Below are 16382 nucleotides of genomic sequence, written 5' to 3' on the forward strand. Positions count from 1 at the left end.
ATACTACTCATCACATCTTTCATGCGACGCCCAGTGTCGACAGAAAGCGGCATTTCTTTCCCGTTGCAGATAACATGATTTTTAAAGCGTAATTTTACGCGTCAGTTTGACAGTGTGATCCCATGTTAGTCTAGTGCGATATTTATTTTACTGATATTTATTACTAGGGACAGTAAAGCTAAAGCTCGAAGAGCAACAAGTACTACAGCAGCGGCTGAGCATCCCTGCTCAATAGCGGTAGCAAAAATGGTTCAAATGGCTCTAAGCACTGTGGAACTTAACATCTGAAGTCATCAGTCCCCTAGACTTAGAACTACTTAAACCTAATTAACCTAAGGACATCACACACATCCCTGCCCGAGGCAGGATTCGAACCTGCGAACGTAGCAGCAGCACGGTTACGGACTGAAGCGCCTAGAACCGCTCGGCCACAGAGGCCGGCGGCGGTAGCAGTCAGCGCTGGCTGGGTCAGTTCTGTCGCTGTTGTAGAGAAAATCTAAAGACTGCATTGAAATCGCAATAAAAGGACGAGACCTGTAAAACTGTAACTATGTTTTTTACAATAAATATTAATGAGATTGTTAACATTCATATGTGAAATCGTTTACAACAATAACTACAGGCATGATAAAAATCCATAGGATCCATCATACACAAATGTTAGCATCTGAGATCAGCCATAAAATGGCTCTGAGCACTATGGGACTCAACTGCTGAGGTCATTAGTCCCCTAGAACTTAGAACTAGTTAAACCTAACTAACCTAAGGACATCACACACATCCATGCCCGAGGCAGGATTCGAACCTGCGACCGTAGCGGTCTCGCGGTTCCAGACTGCAGCGCCAGAACCGCGCGGGCACTGCGGCCGGCAGATCAGCCATAAAATGCCCCCATTTGACATACAGGTAAACTACTTATTTATTATAAATAATAGGTATTATTACCATTGAGTGCAAAAACGGAATTCCCCACAGTTAGACGAAGAGGTTAGCTAATTTATGAATTCAATGGAGCAGTGTTTTTAAAGTCTATTTTCATTAAATGACAAATTTGTGGCTTAATATCTGTAACGTTCTTATTGAACGAAATAAAATGAATCCAGCAGGAGAGAGTAGCAATGAACAGTTGAGCAGCGATCGCTGTTCCGCTTTGTGCATAATATATAATATGATTATATGTCTACACTCCTGGAAATTGAAATAAGAACACCGTGAATTCATTGTCCCAGGAAGGGGATACTTTATTGACACATTCCTGGGGTCAGATACATCACATGATCACACTGACAGAACCACAGGCACATAGACACAGGCAACAGATCATGCACAATGTCGGCACTAGTACAGTGTATATCCACCTTTCGCAGCAATGCAGGCTGCTATTCTCCCATGGAGACGATCGTAGAGATGCTGGATGTAGTCCTGTGGAACGGCTTGCCATGCCATTTCCACCTGGCGCCTCAGTTGGACCAGCGTTCGTGCTGGACGTGCAGACCGCGTGAGACGACGCTTCATCCAGTCCCAAACATGCTCAATGGGGGACAGATCCGGAGATCTTGCTGCCCAGGGTAGTTGACTTACACCTTCTAGAGCACGTTGGGTGGCACGGGATACATGCGGACGTGCATTGTCCTGTTGGAACAGCAAGTTCCCTTGCCGGTCTAGGAATGGTAGAACGATGGGTTCGATGACGGTTTGGATGTACCGTGCACTATTCAGTGTCCCCTCGACGATCACCAGTGGTGTACGGCCAGTGTAGGAGATCGCTCCCCACACCATGATGCCGGGTGTTGGCCCTGTGTGCCTCGGTCGTATGCAGTCCTGATTGTGGCGCTCACTTGCACGGCGCCAAACACGCATACGACCATCATTGGCACCAAGGCAGAAGCGACTCTCATCGCTGAAGACGACACGTCTCCATTCGTCCCTCCATTCACGCCTGTTGCGACACCACTGGAGGCGGGCTGCACGATGTTGGGGCGTGAGCGGAAGACGGCCTAACGGTGTGCGGGACCGTAGCCCAGCTTCATGGAGACGGTTGCGAATGGTCCTCGCCGATACCCCAGGAGCAACAGTGTCCCTAATTTGCTGGGAAGTGGCGGTGCGATCCCCTACGGCACTGCGTAGGATCCTACGGTCTTGGCGTGCATCCGTGCGTCGCTGCGGTCCGGTCCCAGGTCGACGGGCACGTGCACCTTCCGCCGACCACTGGCGACAACATCGATGTACTGTGGAGACCTCACGCCCCACGTGTTGAGCAATTCGGCGGTACGTCCACCCGGCCTCCCGCATGCCCACTATACGCCCTCGCTCAAAGTCCGTCAACTGCACATACGGTTCACGTCCACGCTGTCGCGGCATACTGCCAGTGTTAAAGACTGCGATGGAGCTCCGTATGCCACGGCAAACTGGCTGACACTGACGGCGGCGGTGCACAAATGCTGCACAGCTAGCGCCATTCGACGGCTAACACCGCGGTTCCTGGTGTGTCCGCTGTGCCGTGCGTGTGATCATTGCTTGTACAGCCCTCTCGCAGTGTCCGGAGCAAGTATGGTGGGTCTGACACACCGGTGTCAATGTGTTCTTTTTTCCATTTCCAGGAGTGTATATTTAGCAACGTGTAGCTAAAAAAGGATGTTATATTTACTACTGCTCAAACAGATACGTTGCATATATTTGAAATATTTGAAAACCTGTATGGATTTATATTTGGAATGGTGGTCACGCATGCATTAACTCTTTTGACTAAAGGTATCAGACACGAGGGATAGTTGAGGAGTGAGTAGGTATAGCATGTATCAGGGTGTTTTGGCCGCTGTTGTTGGTCAGGTAAGGTGCTAAGACCCTGAGTGGCCTATGAGCAGCATGTGTGTTAAAGTGCAAGTGTGGGGTGCAGCTAGATTGGACATGGCCATATCAGTGTATCACTTCGCAACTTTATGATGTGTAGTCATTGTGATATAGCACGTTGTTATTGGAGGATTGCTATCCGGGTAGACTATGGTGTATTTCTTCAATGTTAAACGTTCCCTGTGTACGCTCTGTTAGCTCTGAATGCTCTGCTATTTATAATTACATTTGTTCCACTGTGTACTGTATTAGCCTCTATAAGACCACTATCCAATATGACTTATTTTCTTGCACCATAAAAATGAGATTGGATATTATGCCGTTGTTAGAGCACATCCACATCCTAACACGGGCTTTTATGTAATATTTCACATTTATCTTTGTTTTGCAATTTACTCGTTGATTGTTCCTTAGGCTGGACTTATATGATTCAAAAGATTTCATTAGGGCACAATGCGATTGTGCGCAACTAGACAGCTAGTGTAGTAATCGAGCCATTAAATTAGTGTACGGTTGTGTGCTCGTCCATGTAGTGGTTGAAAGAAACAAATTTGTTCATCAAACGCTTAGTTTCACTTCATAATTTTATTACTAGAACATTAATCACCGTGGAAGAACACTCATGACAGCGTATAAAAAAGTTACAGTGGTGTCAAAGCGACCAACTTGTAGTTGAAACGCTGTACCACAGGAATCTTGGCTCAGATTTATAACCAATAGCATAGATCCAAAAGTGACTAACTGCTGACACTACGTCTCCATAGGCTTTAATTCGAGGAAGAAAGTTCTGAGAATGTACGTTAGGAGCGCACCGTTCAATGGTACTGTAACATGGATTATGGGAAAACCGGAAAAGAAAGAAATCGAACCATTTGAGATGTAGTGTTACTGTAGAGTGTTGAAAATTAGGTGGACTGATAAGGTAAGGAAGGACGAAGTCCTAAGAATCGGCGAGGAAAGGAATACATGGAAAACACTAACGAGAAGAAGGGACAGGATGGCAGCAAATCTATCACGTCGTCAGGCAAATCCTTCGTCTTCATAGAAGCCTTCGATGTACCCTTCACACAAGTCTTCTCTCTCCTCTGCGGTTGAAAATTAAATTCCCAGCTCATTCTTAACGCTTACACCCTTGTTTTAATTTCTCCGAAGGTTGTTTCGACTTTCCTATATGCTGAGTCAGTCCCTCTGCAATTTTGCCTCTCCAACATCTCTTTTTAGAATCGTCCACTCTTCTGCAACTGAACTATCTATTATGGGCTTCGCTATAGGAATGAGAAAGGAGAAAAATTAATTGAGTTATGAAACAAATTTAAAATGGTAATAGCGAATACTCTTTTCAAGGATCACAAGAGGAGCAGGTATTCTTGGGAAAAAAAACGAAGACGCGACAAAATTCCAGTTGCATCATGGTTAGAGAGATTCCGAAATATGATGTTGGATGGTAAAGCATACCCCGGAGCAGATATTGACTCGATCACAATTTAATAATGATGAAAAGTAGTGTGAAGTTTACGAAAATCGTCCGGAAGGATCAATGTAGAAGGAATTCGGATGCGGAAGTAATGAGGATGATAACACGCATATGAAGTTCGCTTAAAAAGTGGATACTGCATTAATATCTGCTCCGGGGTACGCCTTACCATTCAACATCATTTTCTCGTGTCTTCGGTTTTTTTCCAAGAATACCTGCTCCTCTTGTGATCCTTGAACAGAATATTCGCTATTACTATTTGAAATTTGTTTCATAGCTCAATTAATTTTTCTGCTCTCTCATTTCTATAGCCAAGCCCATATTCTCCCGTAACGCTTTCTTCTATTGATTCCACTTCAACCACGTACCAGTCCCTCTTAATATTGGAGTTTCATCCCCACTTACATACTGAATAACGCGTTCCATATCATCGTATACCTTCTCTATTCGTCTTCTGTTCGCGACGTTGGTATGTATACCCGAACTATTGTTGTCGGCCTTGGTTTGCAGTCGAATCTGATGAGAGAAACCAAATCACTGTACTGTTCCCAGTAACTCAGTCTCTGCCCTACCTTCCTATCAATAACTAATCGCCCAATAGTAAGATAGTGGCCTGAACCTCTGTCCGCTCCTCCGCCCTCTTTGACAGGATAGTTGGCAGAACGAGGGTGATTTCTTATGACGGATATCTTCGGCAGCCTTTTCTGGTGATTTTTTTTCCAGAAGGTAAGCAGTCTCGGTTCGAACCAGGGACCCACGACGTTTTGATTATTAATTAAAGATGTTACCTCTCTAGTATGAGTGAAACCATCAGATAAAAATAGGACGACCCAACTTGAGGAGCGAATGGTGAAACTGAGCTCATAATGCTTCGGAGTAAAGAAGCAAGACACGATCCCAGTTTCAAATCCACGAGAAACACAAAAGCTTTGAATTTCCACAATACATCGCTCCTAAACAACAACACGTCTGGGCAAACCATCACTAATTTATCGCTAGGAATTGACGAAAATAACCGTGCGATACAAATTTCACACGCGTAAACTGACTCTTAGCATCTTGCCTGTTAGCAACCAGTTCGAATTAATTGAAAATTGTCATCAAAAAACTGTTTGCTGCTGATGCCATGGAGGTGCCTCTACCTCACTTGCGGCTCCACGTCTAACAGTCTGTTTCGAACCATTCGCAAGTACGGCACAGTAAACCGCTATCTATGATTTGTAGAGCACGCAGAAGTCGCCAGATGCAACATCTTTCCGCTACACGATCTCGAAGAGACACAAATCAATCTACACTGCATATTGATACTGGCTGCCGAATGTCCTTGCGAAATGTTGCCATAGACAAATTTTCGGGTTATAGGAAGCAAAACTACTGAAGATATGCAACTGCCATTCAACAAGCAACTTTCGCGATCTTGCGCTAAATGTGAAGAACATCACGTGACAATTTCCGTTGGCAACATGCGGAGTACGCTAAGCTCACTACATTGAGATTCCTGCTGTGTGGAGATTTACAGAACTGGTGTATGGACTATTTCATGTTTTATTTCTGGTTCAAATATTTATTTATTTATTTAAACTGATCACATTATTGGCATCGGATGCTCTCTTACGTCGGACCATTATTTCACACATACAACATCTCTTACATCATAGTTACATAAGAAATTAAAATTTTAATATGACAACTAGTAATAAAGTTAGCCCTGGCATCACTTGTACTACTGCAGCACAGCCACCAACAGTGAAAATAGTAATAATAATAATAATAATAATAATAATAATGAAGACAATAATTGTGAGATAAATAACAATAATGATAGTGACAGGTATGTGAAGGATTTATAGATCCACACAGTAGACGTTTCCTGATATAACGAATTCTGGGAAAAAGGAAATTAACAGAGACTTCATCGGCTAAGAATACTGGAAAATAAGGAAGATCAGCTTGGAAAGAGGGATATAGAAGGGTAATGAGTGCGTACAGGAACAACAGCAATCTTATTTTTGCTTTAGTAGATGTGTCATTTTCTGTCTTCTGAAGCTGGAGACGTTATTCAGTTCTCTGATATAATGCTGCAGGTTGTACGAAAGTCGGGTTCTTGCTACTGAGAGGGACTTCGAGAAGGTGGCTGAACGATGGGGTGGGACAGAAAGTATTTTGCTCTTATGGTAACAGGTATTATTGCGTGATGTTCAGACAAGAACGTTAAGGTCGAGGAGAGATGTGAGGGACAGTGTTCACTGATAGGACAGTAGAGAAGACAGAGTGTATGGAAATATCTGTACTTGTCTGCATGCAACCAGGATAGCTGTGCCTATGACCGTGAAATGTAATCAAAAAGTCGAACATCATAGATGTAACGACCACAGGCATTCACAGCCAGTTCCAGGCGTCGTGAGCTTTCCTGCGAATGGCCTTTCAGCTTAGCATCCCTGTAATCAAGAACTGGAAGTGTATGTGTTTGTAAAATTTTCTTTGTCTGGTCAAAAGGAAGAGCTTATTATACTTTTGTAGGGCATGGAGAAATCTGATGCCTTCTCGCACGTTACAACTGCGTGCTCAGTCCAGTCTACATTTTCATCTACGAGTACTAATACTCCTAGACGCTTTGCTCAAGGAGAGAAGTTGATATTTGTCCCATTTAGGGTTAGAGATGGTAGGGACTCAGGTATTTCGGGCTAAAGAGCCGGGGCCACTTGGGTATTGGATGCGTTGAGCTTTAAACCCGTATCCTGCGCCAATTTTGCTAGTGAACACAAGTAGATATTCAGATTCTCGATAGCTGTCTTCAGGTTTATAGGTTTCGCACTCAGATACAACTGTGGGTCATCAACGTACATGTTGTATTGGCAATAGGACAAGACTGATGACATATCATTTACGTTCAATGAAAAGAGTATAGGACGAAATACTGAATCCTGCCTCCATTGTGACTTTATGGCGACGGACATGACGCGCTGCTGGCGAGACATCCGACATAAGTTCATGGTTTGTTGAAAATAAACTAAAGCTAAATCACAGTAGGAATCAATTTTGACTCTTTTTAACACACAATTCAACAAAACCTGACGTTCTAATTACACAGAAGGGGCGTGTAATTAGTGCGACTGAACAGCTCAAATTTCAAGATCTTCAGATAAATAGCAAACTAACGTGGAAAGTCCATGTTCAGGATCTTGTCGAAGGACTTAATATTGCCATTTTTACTACTAGAGCAGTATCTGAAGTGATAATTCGACACGAAAAGTATCTACTTTTCTTCTTTTCATACGCTTATGACTTATTATATTTAGGGGTAACTCTACTCATTCTCAAAGGGTGCTTTTGGCTGATAAAGGAGCCTTTCGGACAATAAGTGGTGTAAGTTTGCGAACTGCTTGTCATTAGTGATTAGCCTGGATAGTCTGACATCGGCTTTTCAATATGTATATTCTTTAATGTCGTTTCTTGTTGACGGTATCAGCTTATTCCAAAGAATTAACAGCTTTCACTCTGTTAATACTAGGCAGAAATTCAGTCTGCATTTGGATCGCTGCTGATTCCATTTTCAGTAAGTTACTACAAGAATTCAAAAATCTTTGCAGTAATCCACGAGCATTCAAACCTATATTGAAGAGTGTCCTCTTGTGGCATTCCTTCTATTCTCTTGAAGTGTTCCTTGAAAACCTAAGTTAATTATGAGTAGCTAGAGAATATAGATTGAGATTAAGTTGAAGAAAGACGAAAATAATGAGAAGTAGAACAAATGAGAACGGCGAGAAACTTAACATGAGAATTGATGGTCACGAACTAGATGAAATTAAGAAATACTACTGCTTAGGCAGCAACATAACTAGTGACGGACGGAGCAAGGAGGACATCAAAAGCAGCCTAGGACTGGCAAAAAGGGCATTCATGAATAAGAGAAGTCTACTAATATAAAAAATAGGTTCTAATTTGAGGTAGACATTTCTGAGAATGTGTGTTTGGAGCACAGAATTGTATATTACTGACACATGGACTATGGGATAACCGGAACAGAAGAGAATCGAAGCATTTGAGTTGTGGTACTATAGACGAATGTTGAAAATTAGGTGGACAGTAGGGTAAGGAATGAGGAGGTTCTGCACAGAATCGGATAGGAAAGGGACATGCGGAAAACACTGAAAAGGTGAAGAGACAGGGTGATGGGACATCTCTTAAGACATCAGAGAATGCCTTCTATGGTACTAGAGGGAGCTGTAGAGGGTAAAAATTGTGAAGGAAGACAGAGACTGGAATACATCTAGCACATAAATGAGGACACAGGATGCAAGAGGTTGGCACAGAAGAGGAATTCGTGGCGGGCCGCATCAAACTAGTCAGGACACTGACGACTCAACAAAATAAAAAAGTTTGGCAAATAAAATGCCATAGTAGACGCTGTCAGAGGTTTTTCTGAAGTCTAAGAAGTGCATGACACTGGCCTCCTGTGCAACAATAGCGAACTTCAGACCTGTTACCTTTTATTGAGGCAGATGTTGTGCTGCAATACGTCCAAAAGTGCTTTTAGTCGCTATAGCACAAGAAGGTTTGGAACCTTTAGAGGTTCACTCGTATTTGCGAGGCTTAACTCGCGCCTGAGTGTTGACGGGATGCCCTCAGCTGTTTTGGCGACAGAGGGGGGCCGGCTCCCTCTCGAGGGACGGCCGCCTGAGCTCGTTAACAGTTTAATTAAGGCGGCGCCGTAATGAGTGGCGCGGCTGACGCCTGACGGCGGACGGCTGTGCCACTTGACTCCGCCGCTGCCGGCGCCTCCACCCGCACCGCCCCCGCCAGCTCACTCGGGCCAGGTGTCCGCCGCCGACAAGTGCCGGAGATGGCTCTTCCTGGAGGTGGAGGGCACCTGAGCAGTCAAGCTGCAACTCGGGCTCCGGCCTTTTTCGGGGCTCTTTAAAAAAGGAGTGAGACATTTTGATGTAAAACAGTAAGGAAAGATTGAGTGCAATAGAATTGTGGTAGAGGTGTAGATTTTTACGTGCATACTGTGGCATCTGAAAGACGCTGAAGCGTATCAGAGGAGCTGCCCTAGTGCTGTGGCTCAGTGGTCATGGAGAAGTGCGGTCTGAAATTCTATCCAGCCATCCACACTCAAGTTTTCCTTAATTTCGCTGCGTAGGGGGAGGTCGGATAGTACCAGAAACGTAAGCTCTTTTTAATATATATTGCTCTGAGCACTATGCAACTTAACTTCTGAGGTCATCAGTCGCCTAGAACTTAGAACTAATTAAACCTAACTAACCTAAGGACATCACACACGTCCATGCCCGAGACAGGATTCGAACCTGCGACCTGCGACCGTAGCGCCTAGAACCGCACGGCCACTCCGGCCGGCTATATATATATATATATATATATATATATATATATATATATATATATATATATATATAATCTAAAGGTTTTATTGCAGCATTCTTCACACTAAACGATAGCAAGATACATATTTAACATTATTATAAAGCTTGATAACATAAGAATCAATCCTCCCCATTGTATTGTATTGAACCGGGGACCTAGAAACGACGGAGAGGCTTCGTTCCACTGCCGTAGCCCTCAGTGGTTCACAATCCCACAACACGCCACAGCAGTCCACCCGCCCCACACCGAACCCAGGGTTATTGCGCTGTTCGGCCCCCCCTGGAGGAACCCCCCTCCCCTACCCCCCCCCCCCCCTCCCCGCGGGAATGTCTCATACCAGTCGAGTGTAGCTCCAGATGTTTCCGTGGTTTTCGTGGTAGAGTAATGATGGTGTACGCGTACGTGGAGATAGTGTTTGCGCAGCAATCGCTGACACAGTATAACTGAGGCGGAATAAGGGGAACCTGTCAGCATTCGCCGAGGCACATGGAAAACCGCCTGAAAAACCACCCACAGGCTGACCGACATCTAGACCTTAACACTAATCCTCTGGGCGGATTCGCGACGAGGACGGGACGCCTTCCCGCTCGGGAACCGGCGGGTTGGACTGCGCAGCTAGCCAGGTGGGCACCCTCCCCATACTTTTCACACAGTTTGCTGTAAACTGCTCATTTCTTGTTGATTATATACGTTCACGACAAGCTTGTGCCACTATCAGTGTTCTTGTTGACATTACATTTATACATAATTTTATTCTACTTCTATGTAAGAGTACTACGTGTATTTTTCTTATATTATGATTACGTGTAGATGGAGGGACGTCCATAGATCATCTTGAAACGTAAGTTCTTTTATATACAATGTTGTTAACATAGTTAGGTATTCACTTTCTAAAGAAGAAAAATAGTGAAATTTCGTGTTACGTTTTGATAGCTGTAAAATGACAGATCGTTCCAACGATGTTTACGTTTTCAAATAAATTATATCTCGGGTAGTCAACAATGTTTTTTGTCAGAGACATCGTGCATTGTATAGATGTACAGTCTCAGTGTTCTCTATTACTTTGTTGTTTATACTGTTGTGTTTATCTCTTTTCTTTACATAATGTTTCAGTAATGTTCTGTAGATAAGTTTCGTGTTTGAAGCTCGTCTACTCGTTTAGGATGTCATTGGGATATCTATTTGTGTGTGCATAAATTTTCAGCTCTTCCAAAATGTATGTGGTTTGACCTTTAGGTATCCTGTGTAGAATTTCCATAGTGTTCTCGATTATGTTCGCTCTATGATTAAGTGCAGGTAAAAAATTGACTGGTTGCTTTCGCAGTCTTTCATTTGCTCTATAAATCTGATACGAAAACTTCGTCTGTTTGCCCGATGCAAAAACTGTTACAGACGTCGAACAGACTAGTATCAGAAATAATAGGGATATCGCTATTTCCTAACAGTGTTTCCGGTGAAGATGCCGACTGCGGCAAGCAAAAATTCTTAACGCAGGTTGCCTCCACCGAATCATGACGCTGAGGAGGAAAAGGCATTCGGATCATTCCGAAGTACGCCTGCTCGCGTTGTTCACGACAACACGACTGTCATGCGCATACCGAATCGATGGGTCCAGGAGGGTCACACAAATGCTATCTAGCGTCTGAGACAACAGATGTATTGTTCGCGCAGCTGTCCACGGTCATACAGCCAGCAAGAAAATGTATCCGCATTGAGAGTGGGACGTCCGGGGTATCGTGGACTGTCAATACGGCGACCATTGTTGCGGCTTCTCTGGATGGAGCAGCAGGTGTACCGACCGTAGAGCGCTCAATAACACTGATCACTTCAGTGACACCATGTCGTATTTTCAGATGAGTACTGGCTTTGTGTACTGCATCACGGTGGACGTTGCCAAATCCATTCGCCATCGTCATAACAGCCCTGCTCGTGGCATACATACAATGATCACCTCCAGTTTGTGTAGCTGGTATCTTGAACATCAGCCCGCATCTCGTGGTCGTGCGGTAGCGTTCTCGCTTCCCACGCCCGGGTTCCCGGGTTCGATTCCCGGCGGGGTCAGGGATTTTCTCTGCCTCGTGATGGCTGGGTGTTGTGTGCTGTCCTTAGGTTAGTTAGGTTTAAGTAGTTCTAAGTTCTAGGGGACTGATGACCATAGATGTTAAGTCCCATAGTGCTCAGAGCCATTTCTTGAACATCAGCCGTTATACTTCTGACCTGTTATGGTTGGTGTGTGTTCCCTGTTTTCGTGGTCTCAGTGACGTTATTTCTCTACAAGACAGAATATTTCTGCGCTCTCCTAGTGCTTATCAAAACACCAGGTTTCTGGCTGTTGCTCCGGCCAGTACATCCTCAACATCTCTCACCTGTTGGAAATATGTGGTGATAGGTTGCTGAAAGATTGATACGACTGAGGAACTCTAGCAAAGAGATGAGGCACCATATAATGGCGTACCTGTATCATGTGATTCAAGCTCAGTTCGACTCTGGTCCTACCCTGGATTGAACCATTGTTGTTCCTAGAGGTTGCAGCTCTGTGTACTGAATTTCCCACCCCGTATAACCCAATTCCCTTCAAATTTTATCGTGTATTCATCCTACTAAACTGAATAAGTATAACAAGTTAATTTGCAGAGGACTGTACGAACTTACCTTCACCAATCTGATTTATATTGTCAGGGTGGTAGGTCACGACTAGGGCTTCAACATATATACGTAAACAGGAAGATGTAGCTCTCAACCGTTTTGCGAAAATCGTGTCTGAAAATTTTTGGCGTGCTTAGGAACCTTACCGGTCCGCCACGGCTCTGCAGTACAGGGCAAATCATTGAAAGCACTTAAATCTCAAACCAGAAGAACAGTTTCTTAAGAAATTTAAAAGCACAAAAAAGCAACCACAGCTGAACTCACAACTGCAGTCCTCTTCACAGAAGTTTTGACGTTTCTCATTCAGTTTCAGACTGTACCAGGAAACGTTTTCCTATTTCTTTAGTACAGTGCATAGTCGTATTTGCAGAAACTTGTTTCCTTTCCTGGTATAGGTCTACTATACAGTCTGACAGAATCTTCATTTGCGTAATATTTAGGATGTCCCGGACATAGACTGAAAAACTGACATATATCACATTCGCGTTAGTTCTGTCTCAGGAACTTCACTAGGGCGCGATTTCTACCCGCCAGAGCGCATAAAAGTGTACATGGTGTATTCCAGTACCGACTTGTTGAGTACACTTGAAGAAAGACTGTCTGCATTGCTCCGAATATTCCCGAGTTTATCTAATTTTGCTGTTGTGCCAAAAATTATGCGGAAGTAATGTATTTCTTGTGTTGACACACAATCTGAGCGATCTACGGTCTTCCGTTGATATAAAACAAATCAGTACCGTCCGCACAGGCCTTGAGGCCCAACGGTACCGACCGGCCGCCGTGTCATCCTCAGACCATAGGGGTCACACGATGCGGCATGTGGTCAGCACACCGCCCTCCCGGCCGTTGCCAGTTTTCGTGGTCAGTGCCGCTACTTCTCAATCAAGTAGCTCCTAAGTTGGCCTCCTATTTGCCAACAGCACTAGGCAGACCTGCAAAGTGACCGATCCAAGTACTAGCCAAGCCCGACAGTGCTTTAACTTCGGTAATCTAGAGGGAACCGGTGTTTCCACTGTGGCAAGGCCTTTGGCCCTTTGACACAAACCGCTGACTTTAAGCCCACTGTTACACAGGTTCACTAAAACACTTTTTTTTCCTTTTGAGAGAGATACACAGTCCTCCTCGGGTTGAACATTGCACCTCTTATATTTAGCGACAATGGATTCATGGAGAAAATGCTGACGTATTCTTTCAGTTTTTTTCTGTTTCACAAACTGTGTAATTCAGATATATAGCTTATTGTGGAAGGATTAATAGCATTATGAACTCGAGCAATGCATATCAAATACTGCGTCCGATATGACGCTGGTTTCACGCAGAAAATTCTGTAAGCACGTAGCGCCTCTTTGTGTTATAGAATTAGACTTCCCACTATTGTCACATATGTTTTCCAGATTTTTTAATACTAATAAATAGTTAATATCCATTTCAAAAGTATTCCAGTGGATAATTTTCAGTATGGTTTCGTATTATTTGCCGAGTGAGGTGGCGCGGTAATAAGATACTGGGCTAGTCTTCCGAAGGACGCCGGTTGAAATCCCCGTCCGACTATCAAGGTTTAGGCTTTCCATGGGTTCCCTAAGTCATTTAAGACAAATATTTGGATGGTTTATTTGAAAAGGATATAACCAGTTTCCTTCCCCGAAGCAAGCTTTTCCTTAATCACTAATGACCTAGTCGTCGACGGGATGTTAAAGCCTAACCTTCCTTCGGTGACCTTTTTTTTAGATTTTTCTTTTTTTTTTTTCGAAGCGTGCGTATTAATCGTTAATGCTCTTACACTCGTTTCCTTTATGCACATGCAGCTGAAAATATATCTTATACTACATTTTTTTTCTCAGCACGACCCATAGACAATTCTGGGAGATTAAAATTTATTCTTTTTGTTGCAGGATATTCTACGTCTCTCACGACTCGCAGGATCTCAAGATCTTCAGCTACATTGCCCGGGAGGGTTCTAGCAACGTATTTAAGTGCAATGTCTTCAAGTCCAACAAGAAAGTGAGTACTAATCTGTTTACTACACACAGATGACATGTAATACAGCTCTGAATATGAAGTGGAGACTTCAGTGCAAAACTATTAAGATCTGAAGTGTCATATAACGGCAGAGGTTGTGGAATAGCCATTCACTGTATAATTAAATACAACAACAAACATACTGTGAAGTGAATACCGAATAAATTGACATCCATTTACGGTAGTGAGCTGTATTGCCAATTTTTTCCAAAAAATCTACTACAAATGAAAAATTATCTCAAAGGGTATTTATAAACATACGAACGGTAGTTTGTCCTTCCAAAATGTCCCACAGTACGATGATTGTTTTTATCTTGTATAATTTATCTCTCAGACGGGAAAAACAATCACTGTGTGCACATTTGTATCGTAGCCACGTGAATCGTTCTTGTATTACGCCTGAAATATAAACGTTTAGAAAATATTTATAAGAAACAGGTTAACATTTCACGTTCTTTGTTGTAGTGACTATAACTTCACATCAAAAGGCGTCTCTTTTGCTGTATGCGGTTGTTTCTCGAATTTGTTTTCTTTTCCTAATTTTTCTCCTGAACCATCCCGTCTACTGGAAATAAATTGCTGACTGATTATTAATCGTAATTGTCGTTGTCCACTTAAGTATATTAGTTGAACAACGTTTTTCTAAGCTGACAGAATTAGGTTGCATTGTTGAGATTTTTTTTACTGATGTTTTACGTTGTAGGGACATGGGTCGCAATGAGCTGTCTGTATGTTATTTTCTATTCGTTTGTGTCGAATCAGTTGTCCAGTGGATATCAATATCGAAAATTAGTTGTCCAAACTGAACTGAAGTAACATTATATTACAGTGTGATGTTTGAACATATTCGTAGTTTTCTTCTTGTCGACGCTTCGTTTTGGCTTTATATTTCACGATCATAATTAGTATTTCATCTGCACTTTATCACTGACTGATAAAGTACTTTTTACATCGTAAAAAGAAACTTTGTCCGTCTTTCTGAAAACACAGCTAATTAATTTACTAGATAGAGTCGTCGGGCGAACCTTGTTTCAAAATCTGCGGACTTCGTCACTCATAATGTCAACGACAGTTTCACAAATATTTCAGTTCTTCTGTATTTCGCACAGTTAATCAGCACACGTCTTCAAGATTTTAAATGCGCATATTCTTTACAAAGTTCGAGGGAAACAGCAGTGCGAGTATTAATTAGCCACCACGCCGTTTAAATTAGTTCCCGCTTCCGGAAAGCTATAAACTGAGTTTGCGGAACTCGCCAAGACATTATTTCCGAGAGGTAGCTTTCATTCAGTCTGTTACTTTATTACCAAAGTTTAAGTGGAAATCAAGTTTCGTCAGTACGAGAGCAAAAGTCTCCCGTTTTCGTGTGCTTTTTACGGCCCTTCTGGGCGTTTCATTTAAGCTTATTCAAGTCAGCAGGCTGTTCCGTAACGGCATAGAACAGGATTCTGAATACTCAACAAATTTGACACGAAACCTGTTGCTGTCAACTTACATGTTCTCCTTTTGTGTGTCTTTAAGTGACCCGGCTGGAAACTTGAGATTAAGTGGAAAACTAAATAAGACTTACGTCGTGCGCAGACTGGCGAACGTATCTGTACCAATATGATGCACATTCCAAAATGGGAACCAGGTCAATCACGTCTTTGATTGCCAGTGATAGACGAAAGTTTCAGAACTGCGAAAACAATTCAGTTCTATAAAACGTTGCTATCCTATTCAATTTGCATCACATATAAACTAAGAAAGAAATATGTGACTGTCAAGCTGCTACCACTCCTACAGCCTGCCTTAATTGAAAACCACTATTTTATTTCTTCTTTAAATACCTGCTTAGTTAACAGTTTGGTAACGTATATTGCTTACTGCCAATAGGGTTGTCAACTATTTACATACAACTCTTGAAAAGCGAATATCAGATAAAAACACTGCTGTATGAATTTGTTATGGAGCACAATGTTCGTTTTGTATCCAGACCATACACTACTCATTCTTCCTTCCATTATTC

The 16382-nt window shown here is 42.9% G+C and overlaps 1 protein-coding gene across 1 annotated transcript in view; it reads left to right on the forward strand.

Moving 5' to 3' along the window:
* LOC124613449 (carboxyl-terminal PDZ ligand of neuronal nitric oxide synthase protein-like) overlaps positions 1–16382 on the forward strand; it is a 970717-nt gene that overhangs the window by 668194 nt on the left and 286141 nt on the right. The window contains exon 5 of the mRNA XM_047142152.1: positions 14248–14356. Within this exon, the coding sequence (XP_046998108.1) occupies positions 14248–14356 (109 nt within the window). The remainder of the gene's footprint in view (positions 1–14247; positions 14357–16382) is intronic.

Source organism: Schistocerca americana, chromosome 4 (assembly GCF_021461395.2).
Source record: "Schistocerca americana isolate TAMUIC-IGC-003095 chromosome 4, iqSchAmer2.1, whole genome shotgun sequence".
Lineage (NCBI taxonomy): Eukaryota > Metazoa > Arthropoda > Insecta > Orthoptera > Acrididae > Schistocerca > Schistocerca americana.